The 18,568-nt window shown below is 41.6% G+C and overlaps 1 protein-coding gene across 1 annotated transcript in view; it reads right to left on the bottom strand.

Moving 5' to 3' along the window:
- KCNH7 (potassium voltage-gated channel subfamily H member 7) overlaps nt 1–18,568 on the bottom strand; it is a 1,437,897-nt gene that overhangs the window by 717,444 nt on the left and 701,885 nt on the right. The window contains exon 3 of the mRNA XM_078681650.1: nt 546–661. Within this exon, the coding sequence (XP_078537776.1) occupies nt 546–661 (116 nt within the window). The remainder of the gene's footprint in view (nt 1–545; nt 662–18,568) is intronic.

The following is an 18,568-nucleotide window of genomic DNA, read 5'->3' as shown; positions in this document are numbered from 1 at the left end:
GCAGCAGCCAGGCCCATCAGAAACATACCAATCCGACACCACATTTCCCCTCATCTGCACAGCCTGCACTGGCTGCCCGTAAAAAGGAGGATAGAATTCAAGTCAATGACTCTCGCATATAGAGCAGCCAGGGACACTGGCCCTCAATATCTGAAGAAGAGGCTACTAAAATACCATAAGATAAGGGTCCTGAGGTCCAATCATCGGGAACTCCTTGTCACTCCTCACATCGTGAAAGCCAGGCTTTGAGGCCGGTCATTCACCGTTAGAACTACTGCCCTCTGGAACTCCATGCCTGAGCACATTTGGAAAGCCAAGTCAGAGCCTGAATTCAGGAAGGACCTGAAGGCATGGCTCTTTAGCCTTCCTAAGCACATTGTCACCTCCCCATACCTCTTTTGGTCCCACCGCCAGCACCGGGACACCTCGTGCGCTCTACAAGACGCAATAATAAAAATAATAATAAAAAAACAGATAGAAAAAAAAGAATGGGATTCATACTTACCGGTTGCAGCCTTAGCAGATTCTTCCTGGGTGAGATTTACTGGGGATTCAGCTGTTTCATTTTCTGTTATATATTCAAAGTTCATAATGAACATCATTGCTACTCCCTCTTGATTTTTTACTGGGATTATATGGGTATTGCAAATGAAAGTGGAACCTAAAAAAGGAAATAAATAAAGACGTCAATAAAACATGAATACATATTTAATGATAAACAAATCAGATAAATGTTATTTTATTTTCACAGTGGGTTAGCAGATGCCCTATTTTTATCATAGTCAAGAAGGTACTGTATGGTGCACATAAATATGTAGATATAAATGCACTGATGCTGTGAAATTCTGCACCTTTCTCAAGTGTTTTTGCTGTGATGATTGTACCTGTAGGTCGATGCCATGTTTGCTTCAATGTGTTTACAAAATGTTCCAGCATGAATAAAAAATTGCTTGCTAGCAGCCACAATTTTCCTATCACTGGTGCAATTTATGAAATCTCACAGCAAGACACCAAAAATGGGTCTGCTTCCCAATTTAAATGTGCATCAGGCTACCCTTATAGGTAGTTTTCATCCCCTTGCCCTATTATCTACTAGGGAATAATAGGGTAGATCATACCAATTATAAGTGTACCTCAATGTATGTGTTAGTGTTTAACATAGCACTGGCCCTGGGCCTAACTAGTAGAGTCCAGGTCCCAGTCAGATGCAGCTACCACCAGTTCCATTCAGCACCAAAAATGGGGGTTAAAAGGCCAAAAAGGGGGACTCCCTAACACCAACATGCATTTATACTAAAAAATAAAAAACCTTTGAACACTATCTGCTTCCAGTGAAGAAGAGAGTTATATCTTATGGGACTGCCTTATTCGAAGTTAAGGGAACTAATGTTAGTTGACTGTTTCTTGAGGGAGATAAATGCATTAATATTGGACTGTCTTCTTCCAATCAGAAGATAGTTTTATTTTCTGAGGTGTCTGAAATCTACAAAGATGTAAATGAATGTTAATCTGTGATGCGCTAATTGCATTTTACCATGACAGATCGCTTTTCTCACAGTACCCTCCCTAATCACCTCGCCCTCATCTGGCCACTCCATAACTCTGAAACTTTCAGTAGCAGAATTGGATCTACAGAAGCTTGGCTTTCTTTAGGGTAATTCTCCAGAGGAACTACATTAAAATTCTGACATCTCTGTCCCTGACCCAGGGAGTAATACCGGACTGTCTGAAAATTGGATACGTTTCACTGCTCCTGGGAAAAACGGGCACCAACCTGACTGATCTAGGCAACTTTCATCCAGTGAGAACCCTCCCTCTCCTGGCGACAGTCCTGGAAGAATGTCTCCTTAACTAATTCTGGTAATGCATTAGGAAATTTGAGCTACTCCACAGCTTCCAAACTGGAATCAGAACAGGCCTCAAAACAGACTGAACATAATACTCATCATGGATGACACACTCAAACTCCTGGAGCAAAGCAGCTCCTGATTCTCCTAAATCTATCTTTGGCTTTCAACATTGTCACCCATGCGACTAATTTAAAAATGCTGGAAGACAGAATAGATCTGTTAGGTGCTTCAATGTTTCTCCTCATATTTAAAGAACTGATTACAATGATTAAACTGCAGGAAACCTGATCAAAACTATCCTTGGTTAGGCTGGTAGTACTTCAAGTGTCCATTCTGTTGGCTACACTATGCAACCAACACATGGCACCACTGACCGCAATTATTTCACACTCCAAGAATGCATGTTACATGTCCGCAAATTATACACAACTATACCTCAAATCTCCTCCCTAAAGGACATCATCCAACTCAACAATACTCTGACCATGGTACAGACCTGACTCACAGAGTACCTTGATTGGAATGCTAAAAAATCACCTTGCCCTCTGAAGGTGACATTCAACGCAGCAGTAAGACTAGGACTGGACACTTTGACCCTTATTACTCCCTCCCTAGGATCACTCATTTGGCATTACAATGAAGCCAGACGTTCGCTCAAAACTGCATGTCTGACACATAAAGCAATATACTTCAAGACCTCAAATATCTAGCGTGCTCCTTTACCACCTCAAGATGCAGTCACTCACAAAACAGTGCAAGTTCCCACCTACCCATACCTTATCACATTCAAGAAACGTAGCACCTTCATTCGAAGCATCTCATGATACCTCAACAGATTCTGAAACTCCTTCGCACTGAGGTTCACACCATTCCATCGCCAGTAATTTCCAAGCAGGAGGTGACAATAATACTGATGATGAAGTTCTTCCCCCATGATCACACTATGTTTTGCCGGACACCGTGGATGTTCCACTAACAGCAGAGAGCTTAATGAGAGAACACACAAGTGGGCCCGCCCAGCAGTCTCCCCCGTTAAACAATGGTAGCATGGAGTCACACATGAGAATGCGCAAATTCTGAGGGATTCAGTTGTCCTAGTCCTGTTCCTCTGCTGAATCGACATGGAGCTATCAAGTTTTGACAACACCCCAAGAGAATTCACCAATTTATGCCTGGCTGTAACTTCACTTGTTTGAAAGACCACCAAAATGAGTAAATGTTCCCGTTGCAGCTTCTCTGCAATTACATAACAATGGCCAGCAAATACCTCTCACTGGCAAACTCTTTGTAAGTTGTCTATTATGGACCCTCGTAATTTTGATCTCCGGACAGCGCTCAGATACATCCCAGACTCTTGTACTCCTGACGCGAGTCATTGTAAATAGCTCCCTTTGAAGGATTTGTATTAGTGAAACAAGTATCTTGTACAGCGCATTGGTGCCCTCTCGTCAAGTTGATGGTTTAGAAAACTCCCCAAAAATAACAATATGCAAAAAGAAAATCGTCTTCAAAAGAACTCCATTTAATACTGGGCGAGTTGCGTTTTCGATGGGAACCATCTAACTCAAGTGCATGTCAACAGGATCTGAGGCCCTGAAATGTTTTCGAAAATGTGATTGCCAGAATTAGTAATCAGAATGTGATGGATTTTATCAGTATAATTTATTGTTACTGCTGTTACCCAAAAGGAGCTCAAACCAAATCATGTTTCTTGTCTAAAGGTATAGTGTGTCTTCATCAGGGCACATTCGAATGAGAAAATTATTACCCCTAAAAGTAAGTGAGGTGAAGGACCCACACAGGTGACGAGCAAGCTGGTAACTATTCCATGCCAATGCCTTACCGGTTACCATGCCGCCCGATAACTCATCCTTTCATCCTTTATTTTAGAACAGCCAAAGAGTTTATGCAGCACTTAAAATCGTTGCACTGGGAAATCCTAATCTGACATTGACCTCCACCTGTCAAGGAACGCCCTTATTTGCTTTTTAATAGCAAATAAAACAATAATCCGTACTGAAAAACTTTCACAATGTGAGTTTCTATTTGTGGTACTCACATTTTTTTAAAAGAATTGTGTGCCTCAGAATCTTTGGACATTATTTAATGCAGGTAAAAACTTTGAAGGAGCTACACAAATCCTGAGGCCTTAGAGTGGTTCCAGATAGAGTTTCCTTCTGTTTTACCTCACTTTCACGTTTGTCTTTGTCGCCACAATATCTCTCTCTCAGCTGCAACATGAAACATTCCAGTGAGGGCCGGAAGATTTCAGCGGTCAGGCAAACCAGCTTCCTGCAGTTCAACTGTTAATGCTCTGTTTAACGTTTTAATGTGCAGTGTAGTGGGTCTAATGCAATATCTTCGCGTTTCACTAGTTAACAACTGCGAATTGCAGCTTCAGACACCAAGATTGTTCTTCCAATGTCCTTTGCACGTCCACCAGCGTTGGCTTTACTACATAGAACCACCCTAGCCCGGCCGCTTGTCTGTTACTAGGAAAAAGCTGCGCCTTCAAGTTTTCCAGCTGTATCTTCAATCCATTTCATAAAACAGTTAAGCTTTAGCACTTGCTATTGTTTCCATGGCAACTAACAGAATGACTTTGGTAAACAGAATATAAGCAATTTAAGACTCATCGGTTAGAGCTATAAATAGAAGTGCTGCAAGCCATTCAATACAGCAGGCTGGTTAAACAGCCACTGGGGTTTGAGTAGTATGACACTGCAAGTCGCCATTATTGAGGATAATGCCCTAAAATATATTTTCCTCACAAATACTGTTAAAACAGCCCTAGATGCTCACGGAGGGAGATGCTTTAAATTAATCACATTTTTCTTGGTATGTTATATTAAAGCTCAACACCACGTGCCGGTCAATTAAAAAAAAAAATCAAAATCATTGGTATGGAGAAATGCATATCCTCTGACTCAATACATGCCCAACATATTGAATTGCACCTATGGGGTCGTTTCATAGCTATGGTACACGCTCGTGGTGCACACGTAAGCCTATGTGCCGGCCACAGACTGTGACAGTGCTCCTCATCTTAACAAGTGTGCTGTTCCCAATGCAGCTGCAAACCTGTCCCTGCTCCGGTTACATCACATTTGTAAAAGATGAGCCGGTTGTTTGAATTCGCGGGTCTGTCTTACACTGTACAGGTAGTAAAGGGCCTGCTTTTGAAAGGGGCGTAGATCCCGAGCAGCTGATTCCACATGGGGGGAGAGTGGGGTAAGAGGTGGGAAATAACTGTGTGCCACCTCTATGTGATGTACAGTCTGTGAGCCTCTTTGCACCCACATCTGCAATACTGCACAGGTGCCGCCATGCAAAATAAACATCGCATTGAGATCATACCAGTGCACAATCTGTTTTTACAGAAGGGGCCTTTCAGGAGTCCAAAAATGCCCCAAGTTCATAAATAGCAGGCACATAGCATCAGTTGCATACCAGGATAACTTTCTGGCCTCTGATAACTGGGCTGCACATTTCCTCAATACATTTTTTAACAATGATCCACATAATCCCACTTCAGAGCCGTGTATTTGAAATGACAGATTATCTAATATCTCCACAATTCCGAAGAGCAATTAGTATTTAATTCACCATGACTGGGTAAAGTATAGAATATTGTGTCACTCCTCAAAAACAGGAAGTCATGATGAATGATTATTCTCAAATCTAGGTGTGCTGGCTTACATTACTTCAAACGTCTATAAGGTAATGTCTTATATAGCCCAAAGCAGAAAGTATTAACTGTGAGACATGCACGAGACCACTTGATGTATATATGGTGGTGAGGAAAATTATCATATTTCACAGCTCATTGACATCTCATCTGTAAATGAACCACGTGCCACAGTTAGCTCATACTGTGGTAGTTATTAACATTTAATACATCCATTTGTCAACTTGGTGATCTGACATGAAGTTAGGCTGTTCCTACTGAAACTTGGGCTCTCCTGAGCAAAAAGTAACATTTTGAGTACAGCACGTGGGGTTGAAAATTGTCCCCAGGCCTCAGAGCACGGCAGAATAAAAAAAATAAAAGCAGTAACCGCATCACCGTCCTTGGGTCCCAGTCTACTTCCCCCATTGTGCTCCATTTCACATCTCCTTTGTTCTTACTATTTTGTTTTGCTAACCCATTTCTCCTTGTCTTTCCCCGATTGGTGCCTTTTCATCACTATTTCATATTCTTGTCCCTGAACATCTTTAATATCCACTTTCTTCTACCAAAAACTATTGAATGTCATTGCTTTTCCTGTATCATTTCACAATCCTCGTCTAGAGGTTCTTTGTCGTTAGTGTTCCCCTCCATCTTCCACCTTTGCTCGTGCTTTTTTCCTCTTTTATTTCTATTAACTTCACTGAGTGCCTTTGAACTTCATACTTGCATCTGATTATATTTTGCCCACTAAGTAGGCCAGCAGATGTTCCCATTGCCACTCAGTCAAAATTGGGGCATCACTCACTGCTACTTGTTGCCCTTGTTGTGATCTTTTTATGTCTGTGACCAATGTCTCTGCACCGATGAGTCCTATGCCAACACCACCACTGTCTCTGCTTGTATTTAAATATCTTTATCGTACTAAGTGATTGTAGTTTATACAGCTGAAATAACATTTTTGAACCTCCAGCTATGTAACTGCCGCCTGGAACAATGAAGCAAAACACAGGATTTTTATTACCACGATGATGTCCCAGTGGAAGCTTATTTTTCTGGGTTATATCCTACAAGGTCCATACAGGTAGGAGTTTTACTCAGATTCTACACTGCACCTCAGAGGCGATGGATCTTTCATTGTTGTAGTGAGGGATGCGAAATCACCACAGTCAGCCAGCAAACGAGGACCATTAATTGGTAGACAACTCACAAACTGGACATTAAGTTCAAATATATTACTCTTAGAACCATACTATAGAACTAGAGTACCACAATTGGAAGACCTAACCTCCTAAAGATGTTTAGTCATACAAGAATCATACAAACCAATAGCTCTGTTGTGACTGCACAGAACAAGAGTAAAATAACCTAATGTTCTGAAAATACTCTATGACTCTTTCTATTATGGATTTAAAAAATGCAGAAACAGCCTCAAATGCCTTATATTCCCTTCTAAGTGTAGTCTTTCGCAGAATGGCTGGAACAACAACACAGATTCCACAAGAAAAATAGAAAATTACCTTTGTAAGTCAATCTTTTAGTATGATTTTAAACACTATGAAACATTCATGGTGATCACTAGATTGTACAAACAATGCTGTGTGCATCTTGTGAGCATCTTGTGAGCTAATATTGGCTCTGCAGAGAATAACAGGATCACTTGAATAGATTATACTTCCAATGTGGATAGCACTTTAGCCCTTTTACTTCAAAAGCCCTTAGTAGAATAAAGAATCGATAGGATGCAGAAAGATCAAATGCCTTAGCGATAAGAAGAGTCACATACTTTAATGGAAATTCAGTTCAGCCAAAAGTCATCTACGTTCTTTCATCTGATTGATGCTGTTTCTACTTCATTTTGTCAAAGTTCATGAGGATCTAGGAAATATTTGATATAAATTGAGCTATTCTTATGACACCTGTCAAACAATGAGAGCTTGTAGTTCCCATATTTATTATCGGTCAGTGTTCCTGCCTGTATTGTTTGCCATTTTTTGTACCTGTTCTTTAGTTCTGTCGCTTTGTAAAACCTTCTTGTATTACAAAACCACAAAACATACCAATTTTCCCTAACCCCTGTACATCATAGAAATATACATATTCATGCCTGTAGCATGAACAGTTACACCTGTGCTTGCAAGGTGAGAATCTACATCGAATAATCTTTTTTCTTAAGTTCTGTTGGCCACTCACTCCCTCTACCCTTCGCTCTTCAAACAGTAACACTCCATTCCACCCCCTTCTCCACCTAACTTTAAATATAGCCATATTGTCCTCCTTCCTAATTACAATTTGAAAAAAATCTGATTCCGTTAATCAGGATGTAGAAGTCCTACTAGTATTAACATTTTTAGGTAGAAAAGTAAACATGCAAAATAGAGATCTAGGTTATGGATATTGGAAACAAAAAGAGAAACACCTCTGATTTTATAATGGGTGAATGCAATGAGGTTGAAAAACTTCATTTTTTGAATAGAGGCAAGACAATTGAAAAGAAGCGATGAGGTAGGAGTTTGAAAAGAAAGAAGCAATACAATAATTTGAATAAAACGTAGCTGTGAGGATAATATATGTAAGTGGAACGGTGTAAATGAAAAGAAGGAAAGGACCAAGAACAAAGTACTGGGGAATATCACAACTTTGGGAAATAGTTTGAAATAGACGTAGGATAAAGTGCCACCAGTTCTGTGGTAAAAATCTCCTGCAAGTCACCAAGGAATTCCGTGACCATATTGAGGCAAATGGCTGCTGGGTGGTTGTCTTCATAAGTTCATGGGACTCTGACGTCCTATGTTGTAGCCTAGATAGAAGGCATCATACTCCTCTACCTACTAGTCCTTCCTGGCCAACAATGTTCCCCAGGCCAATTTAAAAAAAAAAACAGAGCACTTCCAATTTGAATACAATCTAATTGTTCCGTGGTCAGCAACACAAATGTCTTCAGAAGCTAAGAAAAGAGTTTACACATTTGGCAACAGAGCAAGAACGTGCATCTCAATCAGAAAAAGTACATATATATTTGTACTGTTCATTAGAAATATTTTCCTGAACAGTAGAGGAACATCATAAAGTTGGAGATCTGTGTCCTTTAGCTTTTGTTCTGCCAGTCTCAGATGCATTTATTACTTCAAAATCAAATGGATTTCCATCTACAAATAATCTCCTATAGCATAGTTAAATGTCGTCTTCCAGTAGTATATCGTATTAATATGGATTGTGGTTTGATATTTCACTCCTTATTTGCTATACCACTGGCAAGACATCAGCATTCCAAAGGGCGCTGATGCTTGCAAAAATCCAGGAAGCCTCAAGTTCTAGCACTGGGTGGCCGACCTTGCTTAAATTTAGCGTGTGCACCTTATCAACAAGAATTCCATGGTGATATGACCCAATGTTTTAAAGTTCTGGGACAACCTGTTTGTCAAGTTTAATTACATTGTGTTGCCAGGGTTGATTTAAAGGGAATACTTAAAAACATGATGTCATCATGGTTCTGAGACAGAACCCTTCTGTCTGAGCAACAGGAAAACAAAGCATCTCTATTGCATACTTTTTACTGTTATGGCCATCTTCCAGGGAGGCATGTCCTTTGATTTGTTCCAGGGAAGACAAGTGACGAGAATGTTAAATGGTTCAAATATTTCAAGGCACTGAAAACTTATAGCATGTGGCCCCTTGGAGCCCAACGACCACTATTACATGCATAAATGTGTATGAGCTTCATAACACCATGCACGGGGCTAAAGGGTGCTGTGTCTAGCTGGTTTAATGCAAAAAGCTCAAGCTGTTCCTAAAAGTAGAAGCCCACATCTATAAATGTAAGAGGGAAGAGAGAGCCATAATAAAGACAGGACAAAACCCCCTCAGTGACCACGTGAGAACCTACATACATGGTAGAGGTGTGGCGCAGCGGCCAGGGTGACTGACGTTGGAATCTGGGGATTACAGTTCGATCCCCGGTGCCAGCGGCAGATTAGCCTAGCACCATGTGTCTCTGGGCAATAGCTTGCTTAATCTTCCCAATGGCCCCCAGTGCCTAGAGACCCTTACGGGTGATTGTTCGCGCTTTACAAATGTGGATTATTATTACATATCCTCTCTGAATTGAGCGATGGACATGACTGCTGCTTGATCTTCTTTTCAACAATAGAAGATATCATAAAAGAATCAGAGAGGCTTTCTCTGATAAATCCTACTTGATACATGAAATGGACCATTATGCATTCCATATCAAACACATGAAAAGTGCCCAATTATCAAATCATTACAGTTAACCAAAGGAGGAAAGCATTTGTAAGACAATGGCTCAAGAAAGACTTCAACTCTTGACATTGATTTAATAATCAAAAACAAAATGTTAGACTTAACTCTTCAGAAATTCTTTCAGAAATCTTTTCATTTTTCACAAAACGTTCATGGAAACCACACAGTTCAATAATTCATACCTAGATGATTCTAGGAAAGCACTAATTGTTTTTAAATCCACGTTTGAAATACCACAATGCGTGCACTTCAAATCCAACTAATAATGCATGCAAATCTCCAGGGATAAAGTGTTCAGAAAATCAATAACAAGTCACACATAGTTCTAGAAAGGCAAATGTTATTTTTAAGAGCAATTCGAATAATACAAATATATTTCTTAGACAGCAAGACAATAATTCAAAACTGAACATCAAGGACACCAAACACAAATTGCAATACGCTGAGCCATTAAAGAGAAATTGGATCGTCTCCTTCAAAGGGAACCATTCTCAAAAACTTGTCATTTTCATAGCATTGATTGAAATGTAATATCCTTATTGGTTGCTGTCTAGCCAGGGTCAGATTGTGGAACAAAAAGCACCACTGGCAAAAATGCTCAAACCAGCCCTGCCCCCTTCCCGTCCTTGCTCTTGTTATCTTTCCATCCATCCCCTCTACATTCTCTCTCTTTCCCTTTCTCTCTCTTTTGAACCCTTCTTTACTTGCAAGAATTAACCTCAGGGAGCTAGACAAAGGAATATATAGTTGTGGAGCAGCCCTGGGCTTTCAATACCAGCTTCCAATGTCTGCAGCTCACCAAGGAAATGCCAGATAGAATAGAATGCCTTCCCAGCCCTGTATCTGCTTAAAGATGACTGTAACTATAGTTCTCTTCTTCTTCATAAGACCATCACCAACCTCTGATTTGTACTTTTCAAGAGCATGAGGCACCTTTAGGTCTACACAATGAATTTGTAACCTCCCCGCACACTTAAGAATGCTTTCTGTTTCTCCCTCAAAGAGCATAACATATAAGCCTTCATGCCAAATAGTGCGGAAATGCAAATTCCTCAAACAGGATCCAAATACAAATTAGGTTTTGCAGTAAATTACCATACTCCTGCAGTTTCCTATGATACTTATTGCCAAGAACAAACTAATGAAATTGCTTGGGTAAAAATGGTCAAAAAAGGGAAAATGTAGTAATCAGTGGGCAAAACAGGAATATCATGTGTTTTGCCTCATTGCAACAAAACATTTTGAATATGGTTGGAATGCTGCATGTGTTAACTACTACTTCTACACTACTTGTAATGAAGACTAAAATTCTATGATTCTAAGTGATGCAGAATTATGTGTGAGATACAATGTGCCCCACAATTAATCTGGCTATTACAAGCTATTCCCACCAGAATGGTGAGTAACTGTGTGGATGCCATTTTGTTCCATACAAAACTCTGCTTAGAATTCCCAATTCTATGGGTATTAATGTTCTCATTTACCACCTGCTCTTAGGGGAAGTGGGAAGGGGTATAGGTACTTGGCATTGAGGAGCATTATTTGCTCTTCCCAAGCCTTACATTGGGCTCAGGTGTGTGCCAGAGACCAGACCCAGGCTGCACACATGAATTCTTGATGCAGGGATAATGGACCAAGGTTGTGGTCAAGCTGGCGGTATCCCCTCGAGCTTTGGCATATCGCAGAGCTAATTTACCCCATTGATGTCACTTTGACAAGGCACACTGCCATTCCATGGCCTGCCTAGGAGCTCTGCTTTCATTTTGTGACTTGGAGGCCCTGCTATTTACTTTTTTTTGGTGCAACCTTGGAGTCCTGGAGCTTTGGCAGGGATTTTAGGTGAAGAGCTGGCAATATCCATTTAATGAGCACGTCATCCACTTTTCAGGTTTTTCTTGTGCCTCTCATATTAGCATTTTTCATGAATCAGCTAAACATTGACTCTCTTAAGGGCAGTCTTCTAAGCTCTGTTTCAAGTACTTGATATGATGGGGCGGTGACTCCTGAAATCAGAACAGGTGGCCACCATTTTGAGAGCGCTTCGCCCACCTCTCTTTTTGTCTTGTGATTCTCATATTGGCACGTTTTGTGAACTGGTATCATATTAATTCACTTCATGGCAGCCCTCTAAGCCCTGCTTTAAGGTGCCTGCTAAGACCCGAGGCAGAAGTGGTGGATTCTGGAAATAATCTGGGTGGGCACCATTTTATCAGCGCACTGCCCGCTCTTCATTTTTTGTCACTTCTCCTCTAAATTAATTGATGGAATGACCTGCATATCCTCATCTGACAAGTTCTTACCTCTTCTGTATGGTGCACATACTATGGAGATGTTGATTGTTTGTGATTTTTCATAGTGCATTCCTGTCTACCAATGCTGTGAAGCCATCTTGTCTTTCATGTTCCTCGCTCAGCAAGTCCCTTTACAACTGGGACATAACTATTGTTTACTTTTAGAGGCACCTGGCATACATTTTTACCTCTATACTACGCATTAGTCATTATTTTGTTATATTGGCAGAACTAAATTCATTAAAAATATTCCTCATCGTACTGCACACTAGGAAAAGATGGCTAATGACCTCCTTGCAACAGCCACCTCATCTAGCACAAAGCGTTAAAGGGTGAAAAATGATCCTCCATCGCTAATTATATAATTTCATTATCCAGTTTTAGATACCATCCTTGATGAGGTGAGGGACTTAAAACCTTTTATGTGTGCTGCCAATGAAAAACTTCAACAAACTGAGGACTGCTGAATTATTATAGAGGGTAAAATGGTCAAAATGGAACACTGTGCTAGTTCTCTGCAAGATGTAGCTACTGAGATTCTTTTCCTTGATCAGGAAATCTAAAAACTCTAACTATATAAGGAAGACATTGCTAACAGGAATTGTTGCAATTATCTTCACCTATATGGTCAGCAAGAGGCTCTTGAGGGTTTACTTGAGTTCCTGAATACATGTATCCCAGAGCTACTTGGGCTTCCCACTATTCCTCCTCTAAATATCCACCTAGCCACTGTTTTGGTCATCTGCAACCTCAATTGTTTAACCCTCACGGAATCATCATGTTATTTCTTCAATTTACAGACCTTCTATAGGTGCTAGAAGCTGTCAAGGAATGCGACAAATGCCAGATGAAAAGATTTCCTTTCTTTGCGACCTCAACCAAGACAACTAAACAAGACAACTAAACATGCGCTATGACATCCTTCATCCTTGCTTATGCAAAGTTACTTATGGGAGCACCTCTAGATCCTTTGAAGAGCCTGTCAAATTCAAAATGTTTCTTCAGACCATTATTTCTCATACTATTGATACCACTGTCCATAACTTTTAAGAATTTGCATTTGCACCTGTTGTCTTTCTATTTCTCTCTTCTTAATATTTGGCTTTTCTTCATAAACTATTTACTCTCTCTCTGCTGCTGTTCTTCTTATGTTATAGACAGATCACACATTCCATATCGTTATTTCTCTTTTCAAATCTCTATTTTTATCCTTGATCTGTCTCTTCTTCTACTTTTTTATATCTCCCGTCTTTATGTTTTGTTCTTCCCTTCACATCTATTTTGTGAGTGCTGAACATCATTGTTACATCTGTGGGTCTCTGGTTAGCTAAGGCTTGCGCCAAAGCCAGGCAGAGACCACCACTCTAGTTAGGGCAAGGGAGTTACACACCAAAGATAACCCCTGCTCACCCCCATGGTAGCTTGGCACGAGCAGTCGGGCTTATCCTGGTGGCCATGTGTAAAGCATTCGCGCACGCACACAGTAACAACATCCCAGGCACACTACAAAAAGAACTCCACACAATGTTATATCAAAATAGCCTTTGTATTATCATAACACATTAGAATAGTAAACACATATTATACATGGTGCCACCTGGCACTAGGTCATATTTACAAGGGATTATATAACACCTGACAGGGCCCACTGGACCACTGTCAGAACCATCACAAAGCGAACTTAGTAAAAGTAAAACAGATCATAAACGTACAACCAGTAACTACTGGTAATCACTGTACTTAGCATCAGCCTGTAACCTAAACTACATTATGCATCGTATCCCTTTTTGGAGCGAACTATATTCTGCGCCAACCTCACTAGCATAAACTATAAAGTGCAAAACAACTTCGTAATCCTAAAAAACACATTTAGAGGTGTAACACAGGGTGCATAAAACATACTACATACATTACATTTCCTAGCACCACATATTCACATTAGGGCTTGGTGCCCTTCAATCCTAACAGTCTCCCTGGCCAACTGACCATCTCAAAAAGGGGCTCATATGCCCTATGTCCCAAGAGTCAGGGCACACTACCAAAGCAGCGAATGCCAAGGGTGCGCAATCTGCACAGGCCTAAACGTTGCAACTGGCACTAAGTGCTGTGCAGCTGTGAATGTCAGAGGTAAAGGAGTGCATCTCATCCTAACTCAGGCATGTCCCCCAAAGAAACAAATGGCCTAAATGTTGCAGCTGCCCACTACTTGCTGGGTAGGTATAAATATCCAATGAGGCCAGGCACCACTGTGCCCTTTGATTCAATGTGCCAACGTTGGAGCCACACGGGGCTCTAAAACAATCATGGCCACAACTGGAGCAACCACGGGCCCCTCTGGCCCTTAAAATAAATATGCCCCCTTCTTTGGAGCCACCTAGGCTTTAAGAACAATTATGCCCGTGGGGGCGACCTGGAGAAAATAAACATGCCCACCATGCTGGAGCCACAGGGGGCTCTAAACAAATAACGTTGCACCCCTTCATTGGAGCGGCACGGGGCTCTGTAACAACGAATGCCCCCAAGCCCTCACGGGGACTTTGAAAACAAATGGTGACCCCGTTGGAGCAGCCCGCTGCCATCCGGGGCCGTTCTGACTCTGAACTGCCGACACGGAGGGCCGTGGTTTGCACCAACATTGCACCTAACCTCCCCCCTTAGCCGTTGCAACTCACTGGCTCTTGACGGGGGAGGACTCCTCCCTTCCTGGTCTCTGCTCTTCACCCGGGCCCCATCCTGGGACCCGGGACTTTTCCATGGAGCTTGCAAGGCTTCCAACACCCAAGGCAGCAAGCGGGGCTCCTCTCGTCCACACGGTAGCCCCACCTGGGCCAGCCGCATCCAGGCAGGTGGGGTGGGCTCCCACCTGCCTACAGCTACTTACTCCCATCTCTTTCCGGTGGCATGCGGGGCTCCCTCCAGGCAAGAGAGCCCCGCCGACGATACCGCCTCTCCTCTTGGCCCGACACAGTCCAGCGCAGGGTGGGCTCCTGCCTGGAGTCTTCCCTTATTGCCCCTGCACCAGCGGTGGTGAGTCGGACTTCCCTCGAGAAACCGGAAGTCCCGCCCACCGTCAGGCACCACGTTGCCTGACTTTCTCCTGGCCGCTGCAGTGATTTTCTCAGCAAGAAGAACGCAGGGTGGGCTCCCGCATATAAAATAAAATCAGAATGCCGCAATCGCGGGGTGGGCACCCGCTAATTCATAAAAATCAATTGCCGGCATAAACAGCGGAGTGGGCTCCCGCTCGGTCCTGTATCACAGGGGAATCCCTCCCACGGGGATTCCCTCCAACAGGGGCTGGAGCTCGGCGCTGCACAGCCCACACTCTTCCCTTTTGGAGAAAAATAAATAGATCACAGCGCTCTTTCCTCCTGGGGGAAATGGAAATAAAGCACTCTCTCAGGTTTAGATGCCACAGCTCCACAGCAAAAGTCCAGGAGCAAAGAAAAAGCAAAAGGTCCCCAAAAAGTCCTTTCAGGCATCCAGGGGCAATGCAGGGCCCAGGGAGGCAAGCCCTCATGGCAGCCCCCCTGGGCCCCAGCAGTAGCAAGCCCCAGCAGGACCAGCAACCAAGAACTGCACAATTTCATGGGGTCACAGCCCCTATATTTATACCAGTAAATCCTTTGTGTAAACGTACAGGGCATGGGGGAACCAGATGCAACTGATTCAGGGGAGCTTTGGAGCCCTTTGTTTTGCTCAGCTCCTCTCTCCTTTGTGAGGTGGGGGCTCAGTGCTCAGACGCACCACATGGGGAAGCGCCAGCATTGTGGAGGGAAGACACAGTCCTATTCAGGTCCCAGGTGCAACTCCTCCCTCCCATCTGCATGCAGATCTCTCTATTCACCACTGGGCTGACTCCCCCTGTCTCCTGGAGTCACCCACACCTCTCAGCTCCTGTCAATCACAAGCCAAACATGCAATTTACGTCAGGCAGGCAGAGACACAGTACATAGAAATGACAACTTCTAAAAGTGGCGTTACTCCACCAGTCACCATAACTGCGCACACCATTGCGCAGCATTTATCCTCATGAGTTCATACATACCAAACTTGCCCCTGCACTACTCTCATACCAGGAATTACCAGGGACACACATATCCCCCATGCATTCCTAAGGGAGGGCAGGCCAGTCTCACCACACATACAGAGAGTGCACACACTTTACACAGGACCATAGTGCTAAAGTGCTCAGAGGCCTAAAATCACCAACACCAGGTTACAGAAAAGGCTAGGAGAACGCAAAATGTTTTGGGGTGATCCTGCCAAAAGAGCCAAGTCCCACAGTCTTAATGTCACCTCATTTATACCCAATGTTATGTTTAATAAATGGTGTAATTTTGCCTCCCCTTTTTTGTAGTTTATCACCCATGTTCCGGTACCATTATCACTGTAGGTCCAATATATTTAACGGAGTCTCGTGGAATGTCCGTAGACTTGGGATTCCGGTTGAAAGACAAAAGGTACTTTCTCATTTGTCTAAACGTAGCTCACAAATTGCGTTTTTAGAGGAAATTCAATATAATGATGTAAAATCAGTAAAATTGAAATGTCAATGGGTTGGCCAGGTTTTTTTCCCCCAGCTACTGATTGTAAGGGTAGTGTTACTATTCTCAGCCATAAAGCATTGAAAGTACTAGTTATATCTACTAAATGTGATACTGATGGTAGATGGGTATTGTGTTGATGCCATTATAGATAAGAAACACATTCCGTTATTTAATTTATATGGCCCAGTCAAACCTGACCCTGATTCTTGGTATAGTATTAAAGTGAAACTTGCTAATATTGGTAACCCCAACATCAGTAAAGCCGGTGATTTTATTCAACGGTTGGATCCCTTTACAGATAGAAAATCTAAATGCAAATTTAACCCAGACAAATCCCATAAGGCATTCCAATCAACCATCACATATTGACCACTATTTGATGTTTAGAAAACATGCAATCCTGATTACTTTTCCCTCTAATGCCAATCATACAATGTCCAGATTTAGTTACAAAATCCTTAAGGCTTTCTATACACTAATCTGAAATCAGATCCATTTTTATCTCAGATCATGCACCAGTAATGTCCCCAATTGATCTCTGAAAAGCAATTCCAATTTGGAGTTGCCCCCCTACGCACAGCATAAGAGATACCAATGGATAGGTATAATGAAGTGATTTCCAAACGTTAAGTAGTTTCACTATTTAATTCATAGTTCACAAGTATTCAATGTTCTTCCTTAATAATATGCGGGTTGGTTGTATCAGTATCCAACATGCCATACATATGTATTTTCATCAATCTCTTTTCATCAATCCCAATGCATTTCGGGCGGCATATTGCCCTTCATCAGGGGATAATTTCTGTAACATAAAGAAAGATAAACGGTCTGATGTTTGAAGAAATGGCCATAGATGTCTAAGATGAGAGTTATTCGTGTTAAAAAGATGTGTCAAGGTTGTGGTCAAAACTAGGGTAGCTATGATATCCCAATCATGCTGTGTCAAATGACAAATGAGATTCAATGTTGAGCAAAGTGATAAAGAACCGTGCTGCCAAGAAGACATGAGAAAAACTAGACGGCCCCGGCAGCACGCAACAACGCTTAACCATTGCACTCAACTTATTGTGGTGCGTGTTTCTCACTTTCATTCCCAATTGATCTCTCTCATACTGGCTCCAAAAGTGTCATATGGAGATTTAAAAGCTCAATATTATCTGATGCAAATTTATAACTGAAGCCACTGCTTTTATTTGAGAATGTTTCAAATTAACCAATGTAATCATACATCCTTTCCTAATAATTGGGATGCTTTCAAAGCCTCATTTAGAGCTTTTACTATAGCTTATTCAGCAAAGAAGAAAAAAAAGTTAAGCTCTTAATATCTAACCTTACTTTAATAAATTAAAACACTTGAATATAATTACTATACTTCCAATTCTTTCTCAATTTTACAAGAATTGATCAAAGTCAAATCTAATATCAATAAACGTGCTACAGGTAATGCATGTAATATCCTGCTTTAAGTTAAATCTAAATTGCATGCAGGTCAGAATAAACCTGGTAAAATGCTAGCTAGCTATTTAAAAACAAAGACTGAACATAACAACATAGGCCCATTTTTAATGACTCCAATAATAGTACTTTGTTTCTGATTCTGACATCTCGAACGCCTTCCAATCCTATTATAAAACACTATACACAAAAGAGATTACTCCATCAAAAGCTAATATACAACAGCTTTTTAATGGTCTCCCTAAACCTCTCTCCCATTCACAAATATTTTAGGAAATAGAGGCTGACATTACGCTACAGAAGATTTTGGATGCAAATCCCTCAAAACACCTAAGGCTCCTTCTCCATCCAACTAATTTCTTCCCTTTCTCCATTTTGTCCCCAAATTATGAGAGCTTTTAATTAATCTTTTTTAGTTCAGAGGCTTGTGGCTCCTTTTTAGAAGCCTTGATTATTATAATCCCAAACCAGATAAAGACCACACCCTTTGGT

This window comes from Lissotriton helveticus, chromosome 3_1 (genome assembly GCF_964261635.1).
Source record: "Lissotriton helveticus chromosome 3_1, aLisHel1.1, whole genome shotgun sequence".
Lineage (NCBI taxonomy): Eukaryota > Metazoa > Chordata > Amphibia > Caudata > Salamandridae > Lissotriton > Lissotriton helveticus.
This window is presented reverse-complemented; position numbering and strand designations above follow the sequence as displayed.